This window comes from Numenius arquata, chromosome W (assembly GCF_964106895.1).
Source record: "Numenius arquata chromosome W, bNumArq3.hap1.1, whole genome shotgun sequence".
NCBI lineage: Eukaryota > Metazoa > Chordata > Aves > Charadriiformes > Scolopacidae > Numenius > Numenius arquata.
Genome location: NC_133615.1, coordinates 28,060,022 through 28,081,249, shown reverse-complemented (window position 1 = coordinate 28,081,249; position 21,228 = coordinate 28,060,022). Strand labels below are relative to the sequence as shown.

The 21,228-nt window shown below is 46.5% G+C and overlaps 1 protein-coding gene across 1 annotated transcript; it reads right to left on the bottom strand.

Annotated features, from left to right (window-relative positions):
* Positions 1-255: 255 nt before the first annotated feature.
* LOC141476815 (aquaporin-3-like) lies at positions 256-4,190 on the bottom strand. The gene is made up of 6 exons (XM_074165607.1): positions 4,183-4,190; positions 3,980-4,098; positions 3,674-3,811; positions 2,082-2,200; positions 1,128-1,345; positions 256-421 (listed from the first exon to the last, which is right to left on the bottom strand). Exons 1-6 carry the CDS (start codon positions 4,188-4,190, stop codon positions 256-258), a joined length of 768 nt encoding a protein of 255 aa, XP_074021708.1.
* Positions 4,191-21,228: the final 17,038 nt, after the last annotated feature.

The following is a 21,228-nucleotide window of genomic DNA, read 5'->3' as shown; positions in this document are numbered from 1 at the left end:
CTCCTGACTCCTACAGTCCTCAACCCCCTTCTACTAGGGAAAAAATACGCGATACTGCATTTGGGGAAAGGCTCACAGGAAAATGCCTAAAGCAAATGCATCTGGGATATAGACAAAAAAAATATCTAAAATATCTCAAGACAGGAAAAAATCCCCTCTTCCTGTTGTTCTTGAAGCTCTTCTTAACTCCTTCCTCCTCTTTGCCAACTACACTCTTGAGTAATGAATGTCTGCCAGATCTGGGTGGCAGATTTCTCAGACCCTTTCCTTGTGCTTCACATTAGCCAGCTTGACTGTTTCCTGCTCAGAGGCAGATGGAGAAGGCTCATCATGACATCCAATCATCAGGTGATAGACCATCACTCCCACAATGGCCCCAAAGAAAGGAGCAACTGGAACCCACCACCACTTCTTACCAGTCCTGGAAAACAAAAAGAAAGTGCACAAGGTAAGAATCGCAGCCTAAGCACTGGGATATTTGTGTTTGGATCTGGAACAATTCAAGATCTGGTCATCTCCAAACATCACCATTGACTTGCAAAAGACAATAGTACCATCATATCCACAGCAATTTCCAAGGCAGATATAGCCCCCCACTGCAAGTCCAGGTGACAAGCAATTCAGAACAGCTACTTCCAGGACTTCCAAGATTGTCTCTCCACCAAGAAAGGAGAAAAACTGTTGCAGTGCCTGAATTAGGTATCTTCACTTCCCTCCCACTGCTTGCAGGAAAGCAGCCCTTGATAGCATGTAGCCTGTATTGCTCATGGCTCTCTTATTTGCCTCCAGCAACAACAAAATCCAAGTATAACAAACACTCCCCATTTTCTACCACCAAAAAAAATTATGATAGGCTCATGGTCAAGGTGCACTTGAACTTCTCATGGATGCTCCTAGATTTCCTTCCTGATAGCAAAGTTCGATCATTTGCTCTCACCGCTGGGAACTGCCCAGCTTCTATGATTTCTAAAGTTGGAGCAGAGCAAACAGTATCTTTTAAAAACATTTATACAATCCAAAGATACCTCATTAGTGCTAAGACACTTTAAAGTGCCAGAGCTATCACCTATTTGGACTTGTAATTTTTTCCCCCTTGATGCAGAAGGTTTTCATTGGCAAACACTTACCAGAACACTTCAGTGCCCCAACCAGCAATGGCTGTGAAGAGACGAGGCCCAAAGTCCCTGGCAGGGTTGACAGCGTAGCCAGAATTGAAGTCCATGGAGGTTCCAATAACAAGGACAACAAAGCCAACTGTGAAAGCCTCCAGCCCCATGGGGACAGGGTGGTTGTATGGATCAATGATAGCCAAAATGCAAATAATCAGGGAGGCAGTGCCAATGAACTGGGGAGGGGGAAGAAAAAGAATTTAATCCAGATTAATCTTTTAACCAGTTTAACTCCTCTGAAATCCCATGCATTTAAGACTAATTCTCTAAACTAAGAGCTGCACTAAGTCATCCCATGGCATTATCAGACCACAATAGACCGAGCACCCACAGGAATAGGATAGTGGAACATGCTCCTCCTGACAGCCCACAGGCTTGATCAGGCTCACACCTTTTTCCCCTACCCACAGAAGAGCTATGAATAACTTTTTAAGCAGCCAGAAAAGCTGAAGACATCTTCTTGAACCTGCTCCCAACCTGCCACGGCTGGGTGGCTTGCTGTCCCTTTGTGGTTGATAGCAACTTTAAGAAGGAGACAGTCACCTCCAACACCAGCCACCACTCCACACCCAGTTGACCTCTGGGTTGTACAACAGCCACAGTAGTACAGTGGAAGTGAGGAAGAGCCATCTTTCCTCACACTATGGCTCTTCAGTGGCTCAGAGCAAGTGGTATCCTTTTCACAGGTATCCTGGCCAGTGTTGTACCACTGGTTAATGCCCTTAACACAAGCCTTCTTGCAGTAAGGGTCCTTTCTGGCTCTGCTCTTCCTATGGGCAAGTGAGATACCTGTGTGAGCTCTAAAATCCTTTCTGGATATCTTCTCTTTAAATTGCAACTAAAGGAGAGGCCCAGAAACACCCCAAAAGATTCCTCTTCAAATACACCTTCATCCTCCCAGCACCCTCTTACCTGGTCAAAGAATCCATTCACAATGTTCGGATGCTGAGATGGGTAGGTGGCAAAGATACCAGCAGTGCTATTCTGTCCTGTTATATAGAGCTGGTTGCTGCCAAAAGCCCAGATGGCATCTGGGGGTGGGGAAGAAAGGTAGAGAGGACGGTCATTTTCCAACACACATCAGAGAGAGGACCCTGCTTGGAAGATGACTAAAATGTAGGCTCCACAGAGCCAAGGATATTGAGATATAATTCCCTGAGCACCCCATTGCTATGTGTTGCAAAACCATTTGCTGTAGAGCAAACATTCATTTGGAAAACTTAGGGCATGATCCACCACAGCATTTTACAAATCAGGCTCAGATGCAGATGGCCTGAGTTCCTGTTCCTAATATTTCTTGTTTGCCAGGCACCAGGAAGGAGAGCCAAAAGTAAACACTAAGATGACTCCAAATCTCTCCCAAAGGTACCCAAATTCCTGTGGTATCAGTCTTGGTATCAAGACACAAGATACTGCTATGGATCTGATCTGCAGAAAACAGGATTTGGACTGATCTTGTACTTTCCTCTAAGCCAATACACAGTTAGTTTCACCTCTCAGGGTTGCCTTGTAGAGCAGTCAGCCCCTTGCCTACCACTATGTAGAGGCTGGATTAATAACCTAGGTGAGCTGTCTAGATTCCCTCCATGGTCAGTGGAGGAAAAAACCAACAAAACAGACACTTCCTGGTTTAGGCAGCTAAAATGGGATTAACTCTTCTGAAGAGGAGACTTCAACCCACCAAGTAGAAAGGTAACTGGTGTTGAACTGGAGTCCTGATGTTTACAGAGATAAAGGTAGGTCCCCCTGCTTCTTTCTAAAGTGAAAAACAGTTGGTACTATTGCTGGGGCAGTTTCCTCCCTTCAGGTGGAGGTTACAGGGAACACTGCTTCTATTGTCAGAAACAGACATCAGGAGGCAAAATCGGAGTCAAAAATGTCACCCTTGTTATTTGAGGAAGAGCAATTTCCAGCACAGAGTCAGTTCTTGCCCACTGAATATTGCCCTGTGATGAGGAACACCACTCAGGAGGAATAGATGCATGAGGGACTGGATTTCTAGGCTGCTTTCCAAGGTATAGAATCACTCCGGTAAGGGCAGCAAAAACTGCTAGAAGTCCCATAGTCTGGAAGCCAACACAAGAAAATACAGAAGACATCCATGGTGAAGTCTTTATTTTTTTTTTAAACCAAGAAGGATAAAGTGGCTCTGGAACAATACACAGATATAAAGTCTCCATCGCTAGTGTATCATTCACATTTCCAAAAGATCTGTTTTAATCCAGATAGTACCTACAAGAGGGGGCATCCAGTGGTCTGTGTTACAGTGATCATTACTCAAGGGCAAAGACTTGCACATTGACAATGCTGGGTTCAAATAAATCTGAAGGCCAACCATCATCATCAGAACAGGAAAACCCTCCCAGAAACACAGTAAGGAGGTTTCTCGGATCTCTGCTCTGCAAGAAAATGCTTCTCTCTGATCTGGGAACCATCCTCCCTGCAGCAAGTCATGAAGAGCATCCATCTCACCCCAACAAACACAAGACAGTTTCTGCACCTACCGTAGTACAGCCCAAAGACTATGCCAGCTCCCAGGAAAGTCCCCAGGGTTTGGGCCAGGGCATAAACTGGTAGCTTGATCCATGGCTTCCAGGCCAAGAAGCACATGGCAAAAGTGATAGCTGGATTCAGATGTCCACCTGCAGAGAGGTTTGTGGTTAGTGCACTTTTACAGGCAGAATTTGAGTCCCAGAGATGAGCCAAGGGACACCACTTTCCATACCAGTGCCATGTAGGAAAAGCACAGCCATCTAGGCCTACACAACAATTGTCACAAGTGAACCAGTCCACATGGAGCCACAGCATACCTAATACCTGTCCTGAGATCAAAACGTCAAGAATCACAGCAAAGCCAAAGGCCAGGCTGACAGTCAAGAAATCTTCATGAGTCCCTCTGCTGAGCATGATCTGTGCAACGGAGCCACAGCTAGCAGAAGAAGGGATAGAAATTACCCTCTCTGTTTCACATCAGGGCCAGTTGCTGACCAGTGCCTGCAACTGTTCCACTTACACCTGCATGCACCATCACATCCCATGCATGACTCAAAACCTTCAAAGTTTCAACCTTCATTTAAAGTATCTCTAGGGACAGCAGGGAATGAGAAAGGACACAGGCCAAACCTATCTCCTGGCAGGGGGAACTGAAAGCAGGGCCAAAATCAAAAGCGAGATCAGACCACAGTTCACATCTGCAGGAGGCTGGAGGTCTTTGTCCAAGGTGGTAGGTGAGAAGAATCAGCCAGATAACACCCTGGACTGAGGTATTTACAGTGCAACTGTTCAGATGAGGGATCTAGGTACCTTTTTGTTGAAAAGGGTAATTGCTTGACACAGTAGCACATAGATTGGCAGGGGACAATTTTGCTAATGCCTGGAAATGCAGACATGACTAAAGGCCATATTCAGCCTGACATTCATGGAGTCCTCTTTCAGGTGGCACTGGCTGACAGCAAGGGATTGGGGCTGCCTCCTTGAGCTGAGGTACCTGCAGATGTCCCAGCCCCAAGGTACACTCTGTGCTGCAAGCACTCTGAGCACAGCCCACACCATTCCAAACCAGCCATGTAACACAGGGGCAACACAGCTGGCCTGTCTCTGCAGTACTAACATGACACAGGCACCATCAAGAAGTCCAAATTCCACAGACACCATAACACCAGTACAGCCAGAGGCTTGGCCTTCTGTCCAAGATCAGGGATGCATCAAACACTTTGGGGGACAAAAGTTGTTTCTGTTGGGTGATAAAGGGTGTTTCCTAATAGCTAAGGGAGGCATGTGCTCTTTCTCAAAGACATTTGCTCCAAACAGGTGATCCTTCTCTTCCCAATCACATCCAAAAGCCATCATTCCTATGCTCACCTTTAACAACCCAGACCAGTTTCCCCTGGCAGTTCAGTTCATCAGTCATCCAGCTGGAGCCCTTCTGCCTGGCCAAGTCTCTCCACTACCCACCATGTAATTTAAGGAGCCCTAATCCTGATCATCTGTATGCTTTTTATCTTCCACTGACTCCACCTGAATTGATTCTTGGTGTATCTTGGATTATCACATCAGCAGGTACTGAGAGCATCCTTAAACTAGGACAGGGATTACAGCTTGCTCCCAAGATCCTCAAATCTTGCTTTATTTCTACTGACCACATGCACATATCTACACACCCACCAAGACTTTCTGCTTCTTTTAACTCCATCATCCCAGAATTACTCAATTGCCACAGAGACAGTATCTGCTCCTACATAGTAAGCCACCAAATAGGCAGCAGGGGTGGCTCTCTTCACTTCTCTTGCCAATACTGGACATGGCCATTGAGCAATGCACAATCCAGATCAGGGGCAAAGCTTAACTCATCCCCTCCCATCCCCTTGACAACTGATGAATTACTAATAAAGCAGACACTGCACTCAGCCTGGTGGGAAAGGAGCAGCCAAGTAGGCTGCAGGCTGACTCATGGAGGTGGACACTGTACACAGGTGCCTCTTGACAAGAAGAGGCCAGGTCCCCAACACAGGACCTTGTGTAGAAAGAACAAAGAAACCTGTAGAACTTGTTAGTTAATGAGAGGGGGCATCCAGCACTGCTTTCTACTGGGTGCAGTCAGAACAGCCCCTTCAATGTCCTAACCCTGAGCTGCCCAGCTGGGAAACCATGGCAGAGAAGACACGGGCAAAAAGCAGAAAAGATGAATCTTGTTTATTGTGCAAACAGAGCCATCATTCCCAGCTATGCCCAAACCATTGAGGGAAGCATAGCTCTAACTGAACAAATAAGTACTCACTAATGACCAGAATGACATTTGTTCCTTCCCTTACCCCGGAAGGGCCCCAGCATGCTTCAGACAGAGGTTCGGAGAGAGTACTTGGCCATGGTGTTTGCCTCTCTAAGGCCACACAGCACATCAGTCTGACCAGGGAGGGAGCGAGCCCACAAAAAGCTGCAATGGGCATCTGAGTTTGGCAGGGTTGGCCCCATGTTCTTCCTATTGATGACTATTTGTGTTTTTCGCTCTGAAAGAACTGGCAGTTCTGCAGGCAGATGGTGGTTGACTCGTTAGCCTTTAGTTGCAGAAGCCACAGAATAAAGTGTAGTCATCTCCTGTCTGTCCCCATCCCCCCCATTCACCCACAAACTCTGTCATTTCTCAAGAGATGAGAAAGGCAATTTCCCCATCCTCCTCTTCCCCATCCAGAGAGTCTATGGGCCATGCAAAAAAACCCCAGAGCCACTCCACAGGAGCATTACAATTATTTATCAGATGAGCCCTGAGCACTATTTGGCTTAAATCAGCATAACAATAGAAAACCTGACCCTCAGCAGATAAAGAGTAAGGTGATATTTATGGACAGGTTTGACCTTTGTGTGCAATTCTACCCTGCACCAGGGTAGGGGAAAGGCTGCTCAGCCCTCTGGTTAGTGGGGAAGGCGCCAGAAGGGCAATCAAATCATGGGTCTACTCTGAAGGAAGAGACCCTGAGATACTGATGGAAAATTTTAAGCATTAGAATCACAAAGGGACTCCTCTCTTCATATCAGAGTCGAACTTGGGACCATTCTTCAAGGAGGGAGGACACAGAGGATTATTACTTTACAGCCAGTTCAAAAAACCTCCCCACTCCTCTGTGGCTCAAAGCAAGAAGGGGTTAAAGGCACTGTAAGTCTCCCCCATGGCCTCTTGCTGCCCTCCCCAAGTAGCTGGACCCAGCTGGGTAGATCTGAAGACAGATCCATCCCCATTGCTGTTTCTGCTCAAGCAGCATGCAGAGATCTTCCTCAACTGCATGGCCTGTGCAGCCAGGACTACCTCCACCAGCCACAAAGACAGTGCAAGGAGCACTGTCATGTTTACCTTTCCTCAAGGCACCTCTCAAACAGCCAGACTGATCATCATTTACAATTTGCAAAGCAAGGAGAAACATTAGACTCCCAGTCTGGCTGAAGCCAGCCTGGACAGAAGCAGTCCTACAGGGAAGGGCAGGGGCAGATGGTCTGTCATGTTATGGCTCTTTCTGCACTGTGCACTGTCCTGGAGCCAGGCAGTGTCGGAGTGGGAGACGGACCCGGAGTAACAATGGAATCTCAATATGAGTATGATCGTTCTCACTTTATTCAAGTTCTCACAGAGTATATAAAGACAGACAAGCAGAGCACGCGCTAGCGACAGCTATACGATTGGCTTACAGTCTCTGTTCACGCGCCTAGAGCGCTCACACAATTAGTGCAGACCTCTTGTCCACGTGCAGCAGATGTTTCTCTGTCTCCCGGAGGCAGTACCGCTTATCTCTTGCTTATCATGTAGGTACTTCTTCATACTTCTGCTTTTCAAGGAGAGTTCACAGCCTCCTCCAGGCTTTCATCCCTATCAAAGACTGGGTTGCTCATTGCAATCAAGTCGTGCCCCTTTTCACTCAGCCATTCCTCCACAATTCCCCCTTCTTGTTTTTGAGCAATCCAGGCTTGGTTTACTACTTTTAACATAGCTCTCTTAATACAACTAAGCACTAAACATAAGCACAGACCTATGATCATAAGGGTTATTATAATGCGCAAGCCTTCAACAAGCAAGCCTACTAACCATTGTGGCATATTCCCAAAAAGTTAGTCAGCCACCCATCTAAAAACCCATGGTTTTGAAGAATTTTGTTTGCATGCTCTTTTAACCACTGCAACTGTTTATGAATTGATTCGCTGTGATCGGACAAATACATTGTCGTGGTTTAGCCTCAGATGGCAACAAAGGACCACGTGGCAGCCGTTCGCTCAGATCGGGCCCTCCCCCCGCCACCGCGGCCGGGAGGGGAGAATTGGAGGAAAAAGGCAAAAAACTCGTGGGTTGAGACAAAGGCAATTTAACAGAACAGCAAGGAGAGCAAGAAACAACAACAATAATAACACCGACAGAGGAATACACAGCCACGAGTACGATACCACCGCTTGCCGATTGCACCCGGGACGCCCCCCCCCCGACCGCTCTGCTCCCCTGGGGGGATGACTTCCTCTTCCCCCCCCCCCCCGCCCCGACTTCCTGTCCCTCCCCTTCCCCGGCTAGCTCCGGCTACCCCCTGGGCATGGCTCACATGGGATGGAATACCTGTGTCCCTGCTAGGTCCTGGGGAGAATTAACCCTATCCCCGCCAGACCCAGGACATCATCCACCCCTTATTCCATACCATTTCATGCCATGCCCAGATCTTACAGTTTCCAATTAAATACTATCAGTTTCCCCTGACATACATATATATATATACACATATGTATATCTCCATACAGGCGTAATGTCCTTAGTCTGTGGGCCATCACTCTAAAATGTCCGTTGAGTTCATTTAGTCCATGACTTCGAGCTCCATCTGTTGGAACAGTCCCTCAGGGCATGCAAGATGGCGTGTGTGGAGCTGGACTGTCGCATGCTGTATTCTTGGGGCTTGTGGCTGATGTATCCGGTGCGGCTCATGTCCATGGTCCATGGGCTGAAGATGTTGATCTCAATTAAGTTGCTGGATGCCAGCTGCTGAGGTCAGTTCTGGTCCCTTCGCTGCTGCACTTTACTTGTTTTTTCATCAGAGTCCATTTGTCATTAGTTTGGGTGATTCTTACTATAGTACAACCAATAGCAGTTACAGAAATGAGATGTACAGTGGCAGGGTCATTTAGCAATTAACATCATACAGTTTCATTCACTGGCTATTCTCGCCCAAAATCAGGTCCCCGTGTGGTACACATCGAACTTCCCCATCCTTCCGCATCACCCACCAAGTGCACCCAGGTCCTTGAGCAAAGGCAATCCCACGGACGGGTTTGCCTTTGCCTGAGGCAGGACTAACCCAGACTGTCTTCCCTAACATATTCTTCATGTGCACTACGGGGACTTTATCTCCCTCCACAGTACGTGGAGGTTTTGATTGGGCAGGTCCAGCTCGGTTGGTAGACCCCCTGGTGTTAACTAGCCAGGTAGCCTTTGCTAAGTGTGTATCCCAATTTTTTAAAGTTCCACCACCCATTGCTCTCAGTGCAGTTTTTAACAGTCCATTGTACCGTTCTATCTTCCCAGAGGCTGGTGCATGATAAGGGATGTGATAAACCCATTCAATACCATGCTCTTTGGCCCAGGTGTCAATGAGGCTGTTTCGGAAATGAGTCCTGTTGTCCGACTCAATTCTCTCTGGGGTGCCATGTCGCCACAGGACTTGCTTTTCAAGGCCCAGGATGGTGTTCCGGGCGGTGGCATGGGGCACAGGATATGTTTCCAGCCATCCAGTGGTTGCTTCCACCATTGTGAGCACATGGCGCTTGCCTTGACGGGTTTGTGGGAGTGTAATATAATCGATCTGCCAGGCCTCCCCATATTTGTATTTCAGCCATCGTCCTCCATACCAAAGAGGCTTTAATCGCTTGGCTTGCTTGATTGCAGCACATGTCTCACATTCGTGGATGACCTGTGCAATAGTGTCCATGGTCAAATCCACCCCTCGGTCACAAGCCCATCTATATGTACCGTCTCTTCCTTGATGGCCTGAGGAGTCATGGGCCCATCGAGCTATGAATAATTCACCCTTATGTTGCCAGTCCAGATCCACCTGAGCCACTTCAATCTTAGCAGCCTGATCCACTTGCTGGTTGTTTTGATGTTCCTCAGTGGCCCGGCTCTTGGGTACATGGGCATCTACGTGATGTTCTTTCACAACCAGATTCTCTACCCGGGCAGCAATATCTTGCCACAGTTCAGCAGACCAGATAGGTTTGCCTCTGCACTGCCAATTGCTCTGCTTCCACTGCCGTAACCACCCCCACAAGGCATTTGCCACCATCCATGAATCGGTGTAGAGATAAAGTACTGGCCATTTTTCCCGCTCGGCAATGTCCAAAGCCAGCTGAATTGCTTTCACCTCTGCAAACTGGCTTGATTCACCTTGTCCTTCAATGGCTTCTGCAACTCGTCTTGTAGGACTCCACACGGCAGCCTTCCACTTTCTATGCTTTCCCACAATCCGGCAGGACCCATCAGTGAACAGGGCATATCTCTTCTCATTTTCTGGTAGTTCATTATACGGTGGAGCCTCTTCTGCACGCATCACCTCCTCCTCCGGTGACATTCCAAAATCCTTGCCTTCTGGCCAGTCCATAATCACCTCTAGAATTCCTGGGCGACTGGGGTTTCCCATTCGAGTTCGCTGCGTGATCAATGCAATCCACTTACTCCATGTAGCATCCGTTGCATGATGTGTAGCAGGGACCCTTTCTTTGAACATCCAACCCAGCACCGGCAGCCAAGGTGCCAAGAGGAGCTGTGCTTCCGTACCAACCACTTCCAAAGCAGCTTGAACCCCTTCATATGCTGCCAGTATCTCCTTTTCTGTTGGAGTATAGCGGGCTTCAGATCCTCTGTAGGCCCGACTCCAAAACCCTAGGGGTCGACCGCGTGTCTCCCCTGGTGCTTTCTGCGAGAGGCTCCAAGTAGGGCCGTTCTCCCCAGCTGCGGTGTAGAGCACGTTTTTAACATCTTGTCCTGCCCAGACTGGCCCCAGAGCTACTGCATGGACTATTTCCTGTTTAATTTGTTCAAAAGCTTGTTGCTGCTCAGGACCCCATTTAAAATCATTCTTCTTCCGGGTTACTTGATACAGAGGGCTCACAATCAGACTGTAATCTGGGATATGCATCCTCCAAAAACCCACAGCGCCTAAGAAAGCTTGTGTTTACTTTTTACTAGTTGGTGGAGACATAGCTGCGATTTTATTGATCACATCCATTGGGATCTGACGGCGTCCATCTTGCCATTTTACTCCTAAAAACTGGATCTCCTGTGCAGGTCCCTTGACCTTACTTCGTCTTATGGCAAAACCGGCTTTCAGAAGGATTCGAATTATTTTATTCCCCTTCTCAAAAACTTCTTCTGCTGTGTTGCCCCATACAATGATGTCGTCAATGTACTGCAGGTGTTCTGGAGCTTCACCCTGTTCCAGTGCAGTCTGGATCAGTCCATGGCAAATGGTGGGGCTATGTTTCCACCCCTGGGGCAGTCGATTCCAGGTGTACTGGACACCTCTCCAAGTGAAAGCGAACTGTGATCTGCACTCTGCTGCCAGAGGGATTGAGAAAAATGCATTAGCGATATCAATTTGTATGGGAGCACCCAGCCAAACCGGTTTCAGAGCACAATAGTTGAGATGCAGGGGGTTGTCATCTGACTCAGCTTCATCTCCGCCTTGCCTTGTCTATGCAGAGGTAACTTGGGGGGAGCTGCAAAAACGGCTCAGCCCGGGGTTGTCTCAAGATTGCATCACAATAAGAACTGAAACCGAATGGAGCCTTAACTTCCTTAACAAATAAAATGCCCTGAGTCCCATCCCACCACTAGTCCCATGACTTTGGGTGCTAGACATCACAAAATTGGCAACAGAGACTTGGCCATCGCACCACCAGAGGTAAACATCCCAAATAGTGTGATCCACTCAGGCATAATCCTGCACCCCCACAGAATCAGGAAATATAAACCGCAAGGTTTGAGGAGGAAAATGGGGGGTAATCTTCCAACGATACAGCTGGCCTGTAGGAGATTCGTCCCCCACCTTGTCCAGGACGCTGTACAGGGTAACTTCCCAGGGATTGAGCGACCTTACCTGAGAGAAAGGGTAAGTGATAAAGAAACATACGTATGGTATATGGCATGCTATTAAGATCGTGATTGGTGCACTCTTTTAAGGTATTAATATCTAGCGCGCTTGTGGTTTGTGTTGTTACTTTTCGGGATCACTTGTAGGTTACAATAGTGTATTCCGTGAATTGATTTTAAATTGCAATAGTGTAATCGCCATTGTACACATAGAACTCGCAATAGTGACGTATTGGACCTGTGAGTGAAGTCCAAATAAATTGTTAATTTGAACCTCTCAGTGAAGTCCTTTTTCCCGTTTCGTCACACAATTGTGGCATACCATTTGGCTGCCTTGGACTCCAGTTCGTATTGAAGTTCTAACATGTCCGGCACGGCAGCACTCAGCGGTGGAGTGACTTCATTAAGGCCACGATAGTCCACAGTTAGCCTCCACTCTCCATTAGATTTCTGCACCGGCCATATGGGACTGTTAAAGGGCGAGCGAGTCTTGCTGATCACTCCTTGAATCTCTAGTTGACGAATCAGCTTGTGGATGGGGATCAGAGAATCTCGGTTAGTTCGATACTGCCGCCGATGAACTGTTGTGGTAGCAATTGGCACCTGTTGTTCTTCGACCCTCAACAACCCCACAACAGAAGGGTCCTCTGAGAGACCAGGCAAGGTAGAGAACTGTTTAACTTCTTCCGCCTCCAAGGCAGCTATGCCAAAAGCCCACCGGTACCCTTTTGGGTCCTTAAAATACCCTCTCCTGAGATAATCTATACCAAGGATGCATGGAGCGTCTGGACCAGTCACAATGGGATGCTTTTGCCACTCATTCCCAGTTAGGCTCACTTCAGCCTCCAGTACAGTCAATTCTTGGGATCCCCCTGTCACTCCAGAAATACAAATGGGTTCTGTCCCTCTATAGCTTGATGGTATTAGGGTACACTGTGCACCTGTGTCCGCTAAAGCTCTATACTCCTGTGGCTCTGATGTGCCAGGCCATCGAATCCACACTGTCCAATAAACTCGGTTGTCCCTTTCCCCCACCTGGCTGGAGGCAGGGCCCCTCTAATACTGGTCATAGTATCCGTTACTCGCCTCTTGCAGAAATGATCTGGAAGTTCCTTCAAGGGGATCAGAAGTAGGCTCAGGCCTTCTATTCTGTCTGGGGAACTGCACATTGGAAACCGGGGCAACACTTTTCCTGGGGAGATCCGCTTTTGTGGTTGTTCTTCCTTGCAATTCCTGTACCCGTGCCCGTAGGATTGAAGTAGGTTGTCCATCCCACTTCCTCATGTCCTCTCCGTGGTCACGCAAGCAGAACCACAGGGTGCTTCGTGGGGTGTACTCCCTGTATTCTCTATCTTGAGTGGAAAACGTCTGTTCCTAACAGCTGAGATACTGGCTTGTACAGGTGGGGAGGACATATTCTCTTCAAGTTGCTGGACCTTCCAGGACAGTTTCTCCACAGCTGAGATGAGGGGAGAAGACAGATTTTCTTCATATTGCCGAAGTCGGGCAGCCATCTCATCCACTGTTGGTCCCTCTTCGCCTTTCCATTCCATCACTGCTAATGAGTTGGCATATGATGATGGTGCGCTCCGTACAAACTTCCACCACATGGACCTTGTGCATTGGATCTCATCAGGATCTGTGGGAAACTGGGCATTGTCCAGGTCATAATAAATCATCTCCCGCACGGCTAATTCTCTCAGGTACCGAATACCTCTTTCCATGGTGGTCCACTTGCTCGGATGACATACAACATCTTCACTGAAGGGATACCTTTCCCTCACGCCTGACAGGAGTTGCCTCCAGAGGCTGAGAGCTTGTGTCCGTTTCCCAATTGCCTTGTCAATGCCCCCCTCTCTAGACAGAGATCCCAGCTGCCTGGCTTCCCTACCCTCCAATTCCAAGCTACCGGCTCCATTGTCCCAGCACCGGAGCAGCCAGGTGACAAGGTGCTCACCTGGAAGTCGGCTGAAATCTTTTCGCATGTCCTGCAGCTCACTCAGGGACAGGGATTGAGTGATTATCTCTGGTTCTGCCTCTTCCTCTTGTTCTCGTGACAACCCTGGATCATCGTCATCCTTCGCTGAGCGAACTGATTTCTTGGTGTATTTCTTCTTCTGGATAGGGGCAACTGATATGGGCACAGGTTGGTTTTCTGGTTCAGTTGCAGTGCCTGCCACTGGGGTTGGAGTAGCCGCAGTGCCTGCCACTGGGGCTGGAGCAGCCACCGTGCCCGCCGCAGGGGCCGGAGCAGCCACACTGCCTGTCGGCCTGGTTTCCATCTCTTCCTCCTGAGGATGCTGCGCAACATTGAGCAATGCTTGGTAGATACTGGCCAGGGCCCAGCACAATGCAGTGAGTTGTGCCTCTCTGGAATAGCCACAGCATTTTCCTTTCAAATATTCTGTCACTTTATCAGGGTTCTGTAATTGTTCAGGGGTGAAATCCCAGACCATTGGAGGTGAAAAACTCTCTAGATATCTGCCCATGTTCTCCCACATGCCATGCCATCCATGACTCTCCAGCCTTGGGGCAGATCTCGGGGTGGTAGTCTTAAATAGTTGCTTAACCCTAAACAAAAACTGAAAAACATTCAGGAGACCTAGCAATAGGACCAAGCTGGTCTGCGTGTCCCAAGAGTATTCAAAATTCTCAAAAACTGGCATATCCAGCACGAAAGAGAAAAGGGAGGTGAAAGAACTGGGAAAAGTATCCCCCCCTGCTTCCCCCATAGACTCAGTGTGTTTATTAATAAATTCCCCGAGATATGGGCAGGAAAACAGTGCCAAATAAACAACCCAACATAACCATCTGAACAGTGATGCTATCATATCATAAGTTGATATCGCACAGGACAGCAAAATTATAATCCTGACCCCTCTCCCAGAAGCGATAAACATCATCACGGGGAGTACATAGAGCATGTAAGAGTTTACATAACACAGCCATGAAAACAAACAAAGCAACATTGTCCCCAGTAAATAATACAATAAATACCGATAACAAATTCCTTTTAGCACACCCTGGTCAGATCTGTTTTTATCTCAACCCTCCGAGTGCCCCACGTTGGGCGCCAAAAAGGACTGTCGTGGTTTAGCCTCAGATGGCAACAAAGGACCACGTGGCAGCCGCTCGCTCAGATCGGGCCCTCCCCCCGCCACCGCGGCCGGGAGGGGAGAATTGGAGGAAAAAGGCAAAAAACTCGTGGGTTGAGACAAAGGCAATTTAACAGAAAAGCAAGGAGAGCAAGAAACAACAACAATAATAACACCGACAGAGGAATACACAGCCACGAGTACGATACCACCGCTTGCCGATTGCACCCGGGACGCCCCCCCGACCGCTCTGCTCCCCTGGGGGGATGACTTCCTCTTCCCCCCCCCGCCCCGACTTCCTGTCCCTCCCCTTCCCCGGCTAGCTCCTGTTACCCCCTGGGCATGGCTCACATGGGATGGAATACCTGTGTCCCTGCTAGGTCCTGGGGAGAATTAACCCTATCCCCGCCAGACCCAGGACATTCATACAGCACATGCCTTCAAAATCCTCGCAACCATGACCTTGAGCTAATAGCAAAAAGTCAATTGCCGCTCTATTCTGCAAAATTGCATGGCGTAAGCTATTTTGATCTCCTAACAGTTTCTGTTACCTCAGTGGTGACATTAACTTGTTTTTCAGCCCAACAAGCTAACCGTCCTATCTCCTTCAAAGCTCTGCCTGCCGCTGCCCCAGGCACAAACAAGGATAAAAACACTCTCTCAGTGGGATTGAGTAAGGTAACTTCATCATTGCAATTTGGTGGGAGACCTGTGACCGCCCGTTTTGTACGTGCGGCGTTTTCTCCCTTGGTCACATTTTTCCACCAGTTTTGATTTGGGGCCAACAACGTTAATTTGCCAAGATAACATGGACCACCTATCACATTTTTCGGAATTCCCTGCCATGCCCTGTCACCACATATCAAAAACCCGTCTGGCAGCAAGGCTTTTGGGGTGCCATTGTTCCAAATTTGCTGTTCCCCTTTCATTTCAACCCCAAGGGCTCCCAGTCCTTGTTTTGATGTGTCATTTGTGCCACAAAATGCGCCTTTATATCTATAGTCATAGTAGTTTGCTTTCGAAGTGACGTTTGTCCACCCCGTCCAATTAAATGATCGATAATAATTTAGGCCAGTAAAGGCAGGTCCTCCAAAAAATATGCAGGTTTGAGTCCAGTTCTGGGAGACATTTCCAATTCTCATTGATCCTAACAGTTCTAATTCTTGAGGGTCCCAAGGCAGCGTAACATTCAGGCTATTAAGGAGCGTGGCACTACAATTACTAACGCTCTGGCCTAGTCCAAGGTCTAGCTGATGACTACGAATATGGATAACACAACAGGCAGCTGTTCTTTGGTCAAGCACAGATCGCAACCGAATAAATAAACTCCCCAGCCTAGGATTAGCTGTCTCTCTAAGTAGAGCATCTTCCAGGCGTGGCACTATTCCAGCCACATATAATGAGTCTGTTACTACATTCAAGGGAGTGCTTAGCCAATTGTTCAAGGCCCATACTACTGCGGTTAGTTCCAATGTTTGAAGGGAATCTCGAGGTTGTCCCTCTATGATATGCTGACACCATTGATTTTCTTCCTGCCAAACACAGGCTGCACGCCGCAAGCGTTTGCCTGCATCTGTGTATACAGTGATACCATCTGACAATGGGTCTCTCCATACCTTGGGTCTTTCTAGCCACTGATTTCTTTTTAAAACTTGCCATAATTTCCCTTGTGGCTGTTGTGAATGCACTCTCCCACTGTAGCCTAACAAGGCCTTTTGCATGGCAGCGTTATTACGCAGCCACCATTCTAAATCCAAGGCGCTAACAGGTATGCTAATATCCTCTGGTTCTTTACCACTGATTTCTATGATTCGTGATCTTCCTTTTCGTATCAATTCACCTACTGCTTCAGTTCGCGTTTGAATGCTCGTTTTTGGTTGTACACTTAAGAACACCCATTCTAAGACATTAAACACATTCTCTTTTGTTACCTTCCCTTCGCATTTGTCAGTGGCATCACCAAAGAAGGAGAAGGGAGAAGCAAGTTCCCCCTTTTTGTTTTGCCACTGACAAATGACTGCATATGGTGAATCTTTCCCATTACATATTATCAGAGACACTGGCAACATTAAAATGCGTCGAGATGACCACGTCGATTGCAGTTTTTGTGCAATTTGTTGTAGTGCTGCTTGCTGCATCGCCGTCAGAGTAACGCTGTCGGCTGGATGATTGCCTCTCAATAATTCTGTTAAGGGTACAATGTCGGTATTGGAAATGCCAACACAGTTCCGCACCCATTGAATGTCTCCAAGCAGGGTTTGGACATCAGTCAGTGTGCGCAATTGAGTTGCGAGCTCGGTTTTTTGTGGTCAAATTTTGGAGTCTATGATGGACCATCCGAGATATTTCCAGGGAGCTGTGCACTGCACCTTTTCGGGTGCGATAACAAGTCCTTTTCTTGATAATACGTCGGTTAATTGCTGCAAAGACTCTTCAGTGAAAGGCTCCTTTTGACAACAGAGAATATCATCCATATAATGATAGATTATTGTGTTCGGCCGTTGGTTTCGAAGTGGTTGCAGTGCCCATGCTACATAAAGTTGGCATAGCGTGGGTGAATTTTTCATCCCTTGTGGTAAAACAACCCATTCATAGCGGTCTGCAGGTGAGGCTTTATTTACTGCTGGTATAGAAAAGGCAAATCACTGTGTATCTTGAGGGTGTAAGGGAATGGTGAAGAAACAGTCTTTCAAGTCCACTATCAATATATGCCATCCATCTGGTAACATATTAGGGTGCCGCGATGGAGAGACGGGACGCAGCTTGATGCAAGCAAGATGTCGATTTTATTATAATTCTTTACATACATTTATACTAGTCCTAAGGTAGCGTGTTCTAAGGTAATTGGTTCACATTCCACATTAGGCACTCACAGATTGGCTAATGCTGATGCTAATGCAAAAAGTATTTTTCTAAACACCTATAAATCTATCTTGAGCAAGGACAACAGGATAATTGTTTTACAGTCTCACCAGATGTCCTTGTAGGATGTCAGTACTCCCTATTCTGAAAGTTTTTATCTTATCTTTCCCAGGGCCTGTGGCCCACAAGTTCCAGCACATTTTCTTTTATCAACTGAGCAGTGCTGGGGGTTTTGCTGAGACCAGCTGAATCCTGTCCCACATCTCCCCCTTCTTGTTGCACAGTAAGAACTCTTTTTATGGAGCGTGCTATCAATCCTTGTAAGCATTGCAACAAACACGGCAAAAAAAGTAACAAGAAAACAAAGACAGCCAAAGCATACATAATCATTTTCACAAGACTCCTTAACCACCCTGACAATCCCCATCCTTCAAAAAGTTTATCTAACCAATCCCAACTGTCACTTTGTCGAAGCTTAGAGACCCCAGCTTTGAGCTGCTGGATGATTGTGGTAGGGATTCACGGAAGGGTCGTACACTCTTTGCCGGGATCCATCGGGGGCCTTTCTCTGTGGAGACACAAGCATAGCCTCTGCCCCATGTGATAAGGGGATACGGTCCCATGATCTTACCTGTTTCCGGATCACGAACCAACACGGGGGCTTTGACTCGCACCTCAAGTGAAGCATTCGTGTTAAAATGTCGGACTATCGGAGGGTTGCTATCTAACAAAGAGCAATTCAAAAAGTTAAAAACATACAAAGCTTTCTGCAGACGTTCCTCAGGAGTAGCAGTTCCTACTCCCCCTTTTTGTTGTTGTAACAAACGCTTCAAAGATTGGTGAGAGCGTTCAATTAGAGATTGACCTGTAGGGGAATAAGGAATACCAGTAATGTGAGTCACACCCCAGGAGTCAAAAAATGCTTTTGTTGCCGTAGAGACATAAGCAGGACCGTTGTCCGTCTTTATTTGTGAAGGTATACCTAAAGTAGCAAAAGCGCGCATCAAGTGTTTGCGGACATCAAAAGAGAGCATAACTTCATAGTGCTTTTTTTCTTTTCTTCTTAGAAATACAAGATATTTGATAATTTATTTCTAAGTACTTTGCATTTGCATGTACTGCTTCTTAGTGCCAAGTCCTGAGGGCTTGTGACCAGCTCTATTTGTAGATTGTGTTTCCACAGGATGCAGAGAAGTGAAGCGGCATGGCAGACGATCTTTCATTCTAGTGCTTGAAGTAATCTGCTGTAGGATGGTACCTCTGACAACAAAGAAAGATAGATCACTGATCATGATTCAACATCTTCAAATTCTTCCCAGTAAAAATTCTTGACATCTACTCTCTGCTTCTTACTTTTGTCCTTGTTTTAAATAAGTTCTTCCAGAAGAGACCAGGGTAAACATGACTGTAAAGGTGCAGATGTAAAAGATAACATGCCACTACATTTTTTTAACAAATAGATTACTAGGAGTGACTTTGAAACTGAAGGCTATGTGAAATTCATGTGTGTGAAGAAAATGTGTGACAGATGCCTTAATGACATGGAATGGATATTCACACATTACTTATTTTGGTGCTTGAAACTGCACAGATATAACTGTGGTGTGGCATGAAATCCTCCATAAAGCAAATTTAACTTGAAAACTTGAAGTTGTCTTGAAAGACTTGGCTCATGTTTAATAGCTCAAAAAAGCCAGCTGATCATTACTGTGAAACAAATACTTAAGACGGTTCAGTCAATTCTATATATAATCCTGATTGCTAGGCCTCCTGGGATGTTTAAAGCAAGAAGAGAGAGAACATAGTCAGACTGCCATCTGAAAAATGCATATATCTTCTCCCTACTGATAGCCCTTGCATTACAATTATTGTCTTTTCCTACTGAACACTGAATTTGGACTGTTTTGGGTTCTATTTATGTCTCTGTGGGGAGTGATGGTTGTTGCAGAAATCTAGTCTCCTTTTCCAAAATAGTTCTGACACATAAAAACATTTGTCCCATCAAGGATGACAATGTTTTCAGACACTTTCCATGGTTTTCTGTCTTTTCTTACAAAAGCAGATTTATTTTGCGTTCACTGGGTCAAGTGCATTACCATAAAACCATATCTTCAGTGCTTACCCAATTGTTGCTTTTATCATCAGCTAGATGAGAAAAGAAAAAAGCCCTACAGTTTTTCTGTGTCTGGATGATATTATAAATAATTAAAAATGTCTACTTCTTTTCTTACACAAGTCATATCAGATTCTAGGAATGAAACTCCAGTTTTCTTTCCTCATCTTCTGGATTCAGTGCAAAATAAGGCAAATTAATTACCTTTCCAGAGGATATTTAGGATTTCCAAGAGATACTGGACTACTGTGCCTTGGCAGCTTCTTTCTGTTTGATAAATGTATAAATCCATAGTCTGTTGTGTAATTTAGAGTGCTCCTGGCACAAGGCTAGTATTCCTTCACTTCCTGCACTGGACTAGCTGAGACACTTTTATGAATCAAGTATCTTAACATTTAAAACAGGATTTCAACTGATTGTGATTAAGAATCAGGTAATAATGTACAGATTTTTCTAGGCAGTTTTGGGGATTTTGGGATTTTACTGGGAAAATCATTTAGAGGTGTATGCAGGAAAATGTGTGGTAGAAATTCTTGAGTTCCTTTCCAAGCAGAGAGCAGATATGGGAACAAGACCAATGTGTTTTGAATGGGTATGATCTGTGCTTTTAAGTACATCACATTCTTGGTCACTCATCTGCGGCGATTGAGAGATGGGACACAGCTTGATGCAAGCAGAACGTCCCTTTATTGTATACCATCATTCCTTTATATATGCTTACATTGGCTGTGTGTTTTAAACAGATTGGTCCTTTTGAACATACACTGCTCGCGCGGCTGCATCTGATTGGTCAGTGATATACTATCACGCCATCAACCATATCTTATCTTGAGGACACAGTTATCTTATCTTGAAGACACAGTTCTTAAGGCCTTTTTAGGCAGGGCGCCAGGAACTTGCTTATCTCAGTGTTGCTTATCTCAGTGTTGCAACATTTGTCAAGTACCTGTTTTCAGGTCCTTGTCTAACCCTTTTATGGTTAGGACCACCCTCAGTTTCCCATGGTTTATGGCCTACAAGTTCCAACATGTCCCCGCTTGTTAATTGAGCAGTATTTGGGGTTCTGCTCTTCAGGCCTCATCCCACATCTCCCTCTTCCTGTTGTACAAAAAGAACCTTCTTCATCGAGCGTGCTATTATCCTTTGCAAGCATTGCAACAGACAAGGCAAAAAAAGCAATAAAAGAATAAAAACGGCTAAAGCATATACGATCGTCTTTACCAAACTTCTTAACCATCCTGATAGACCCCATCCTCCAAAAAGTTTATCTAACCAATCCCAACTATCGTCTTGTTGGAGTTTAGAGACCCCATCTTTAAGCTGTTGAATGTTGGCATGGATCGATTCCGAGTGGTCGGAGAGATTCATACAACACATGCCTTC

What these genes read in the sequence shown, in the direction of transcription:
- LOC141476815 (XM_074165607.1), bottom strand. An exon ending in GATCTCAGGACAGGTATTAG is followed by an intron (nt 3,812 to 3,979) that starts GTATGCTGTGGC and finishes ACCTCTCTGCAG; the next exon opens with GTGGACATCTGAATCCAGCT. An exon ending in TGGGGCACTGAAGTGTTCTG is followed by an intron (nt 422 to 1,127) that starts GTAAGTGTTTGC and finishes TTTGTTTTCCAG; the next exon opens with GACTGGTAAGAAGTGGTGGT.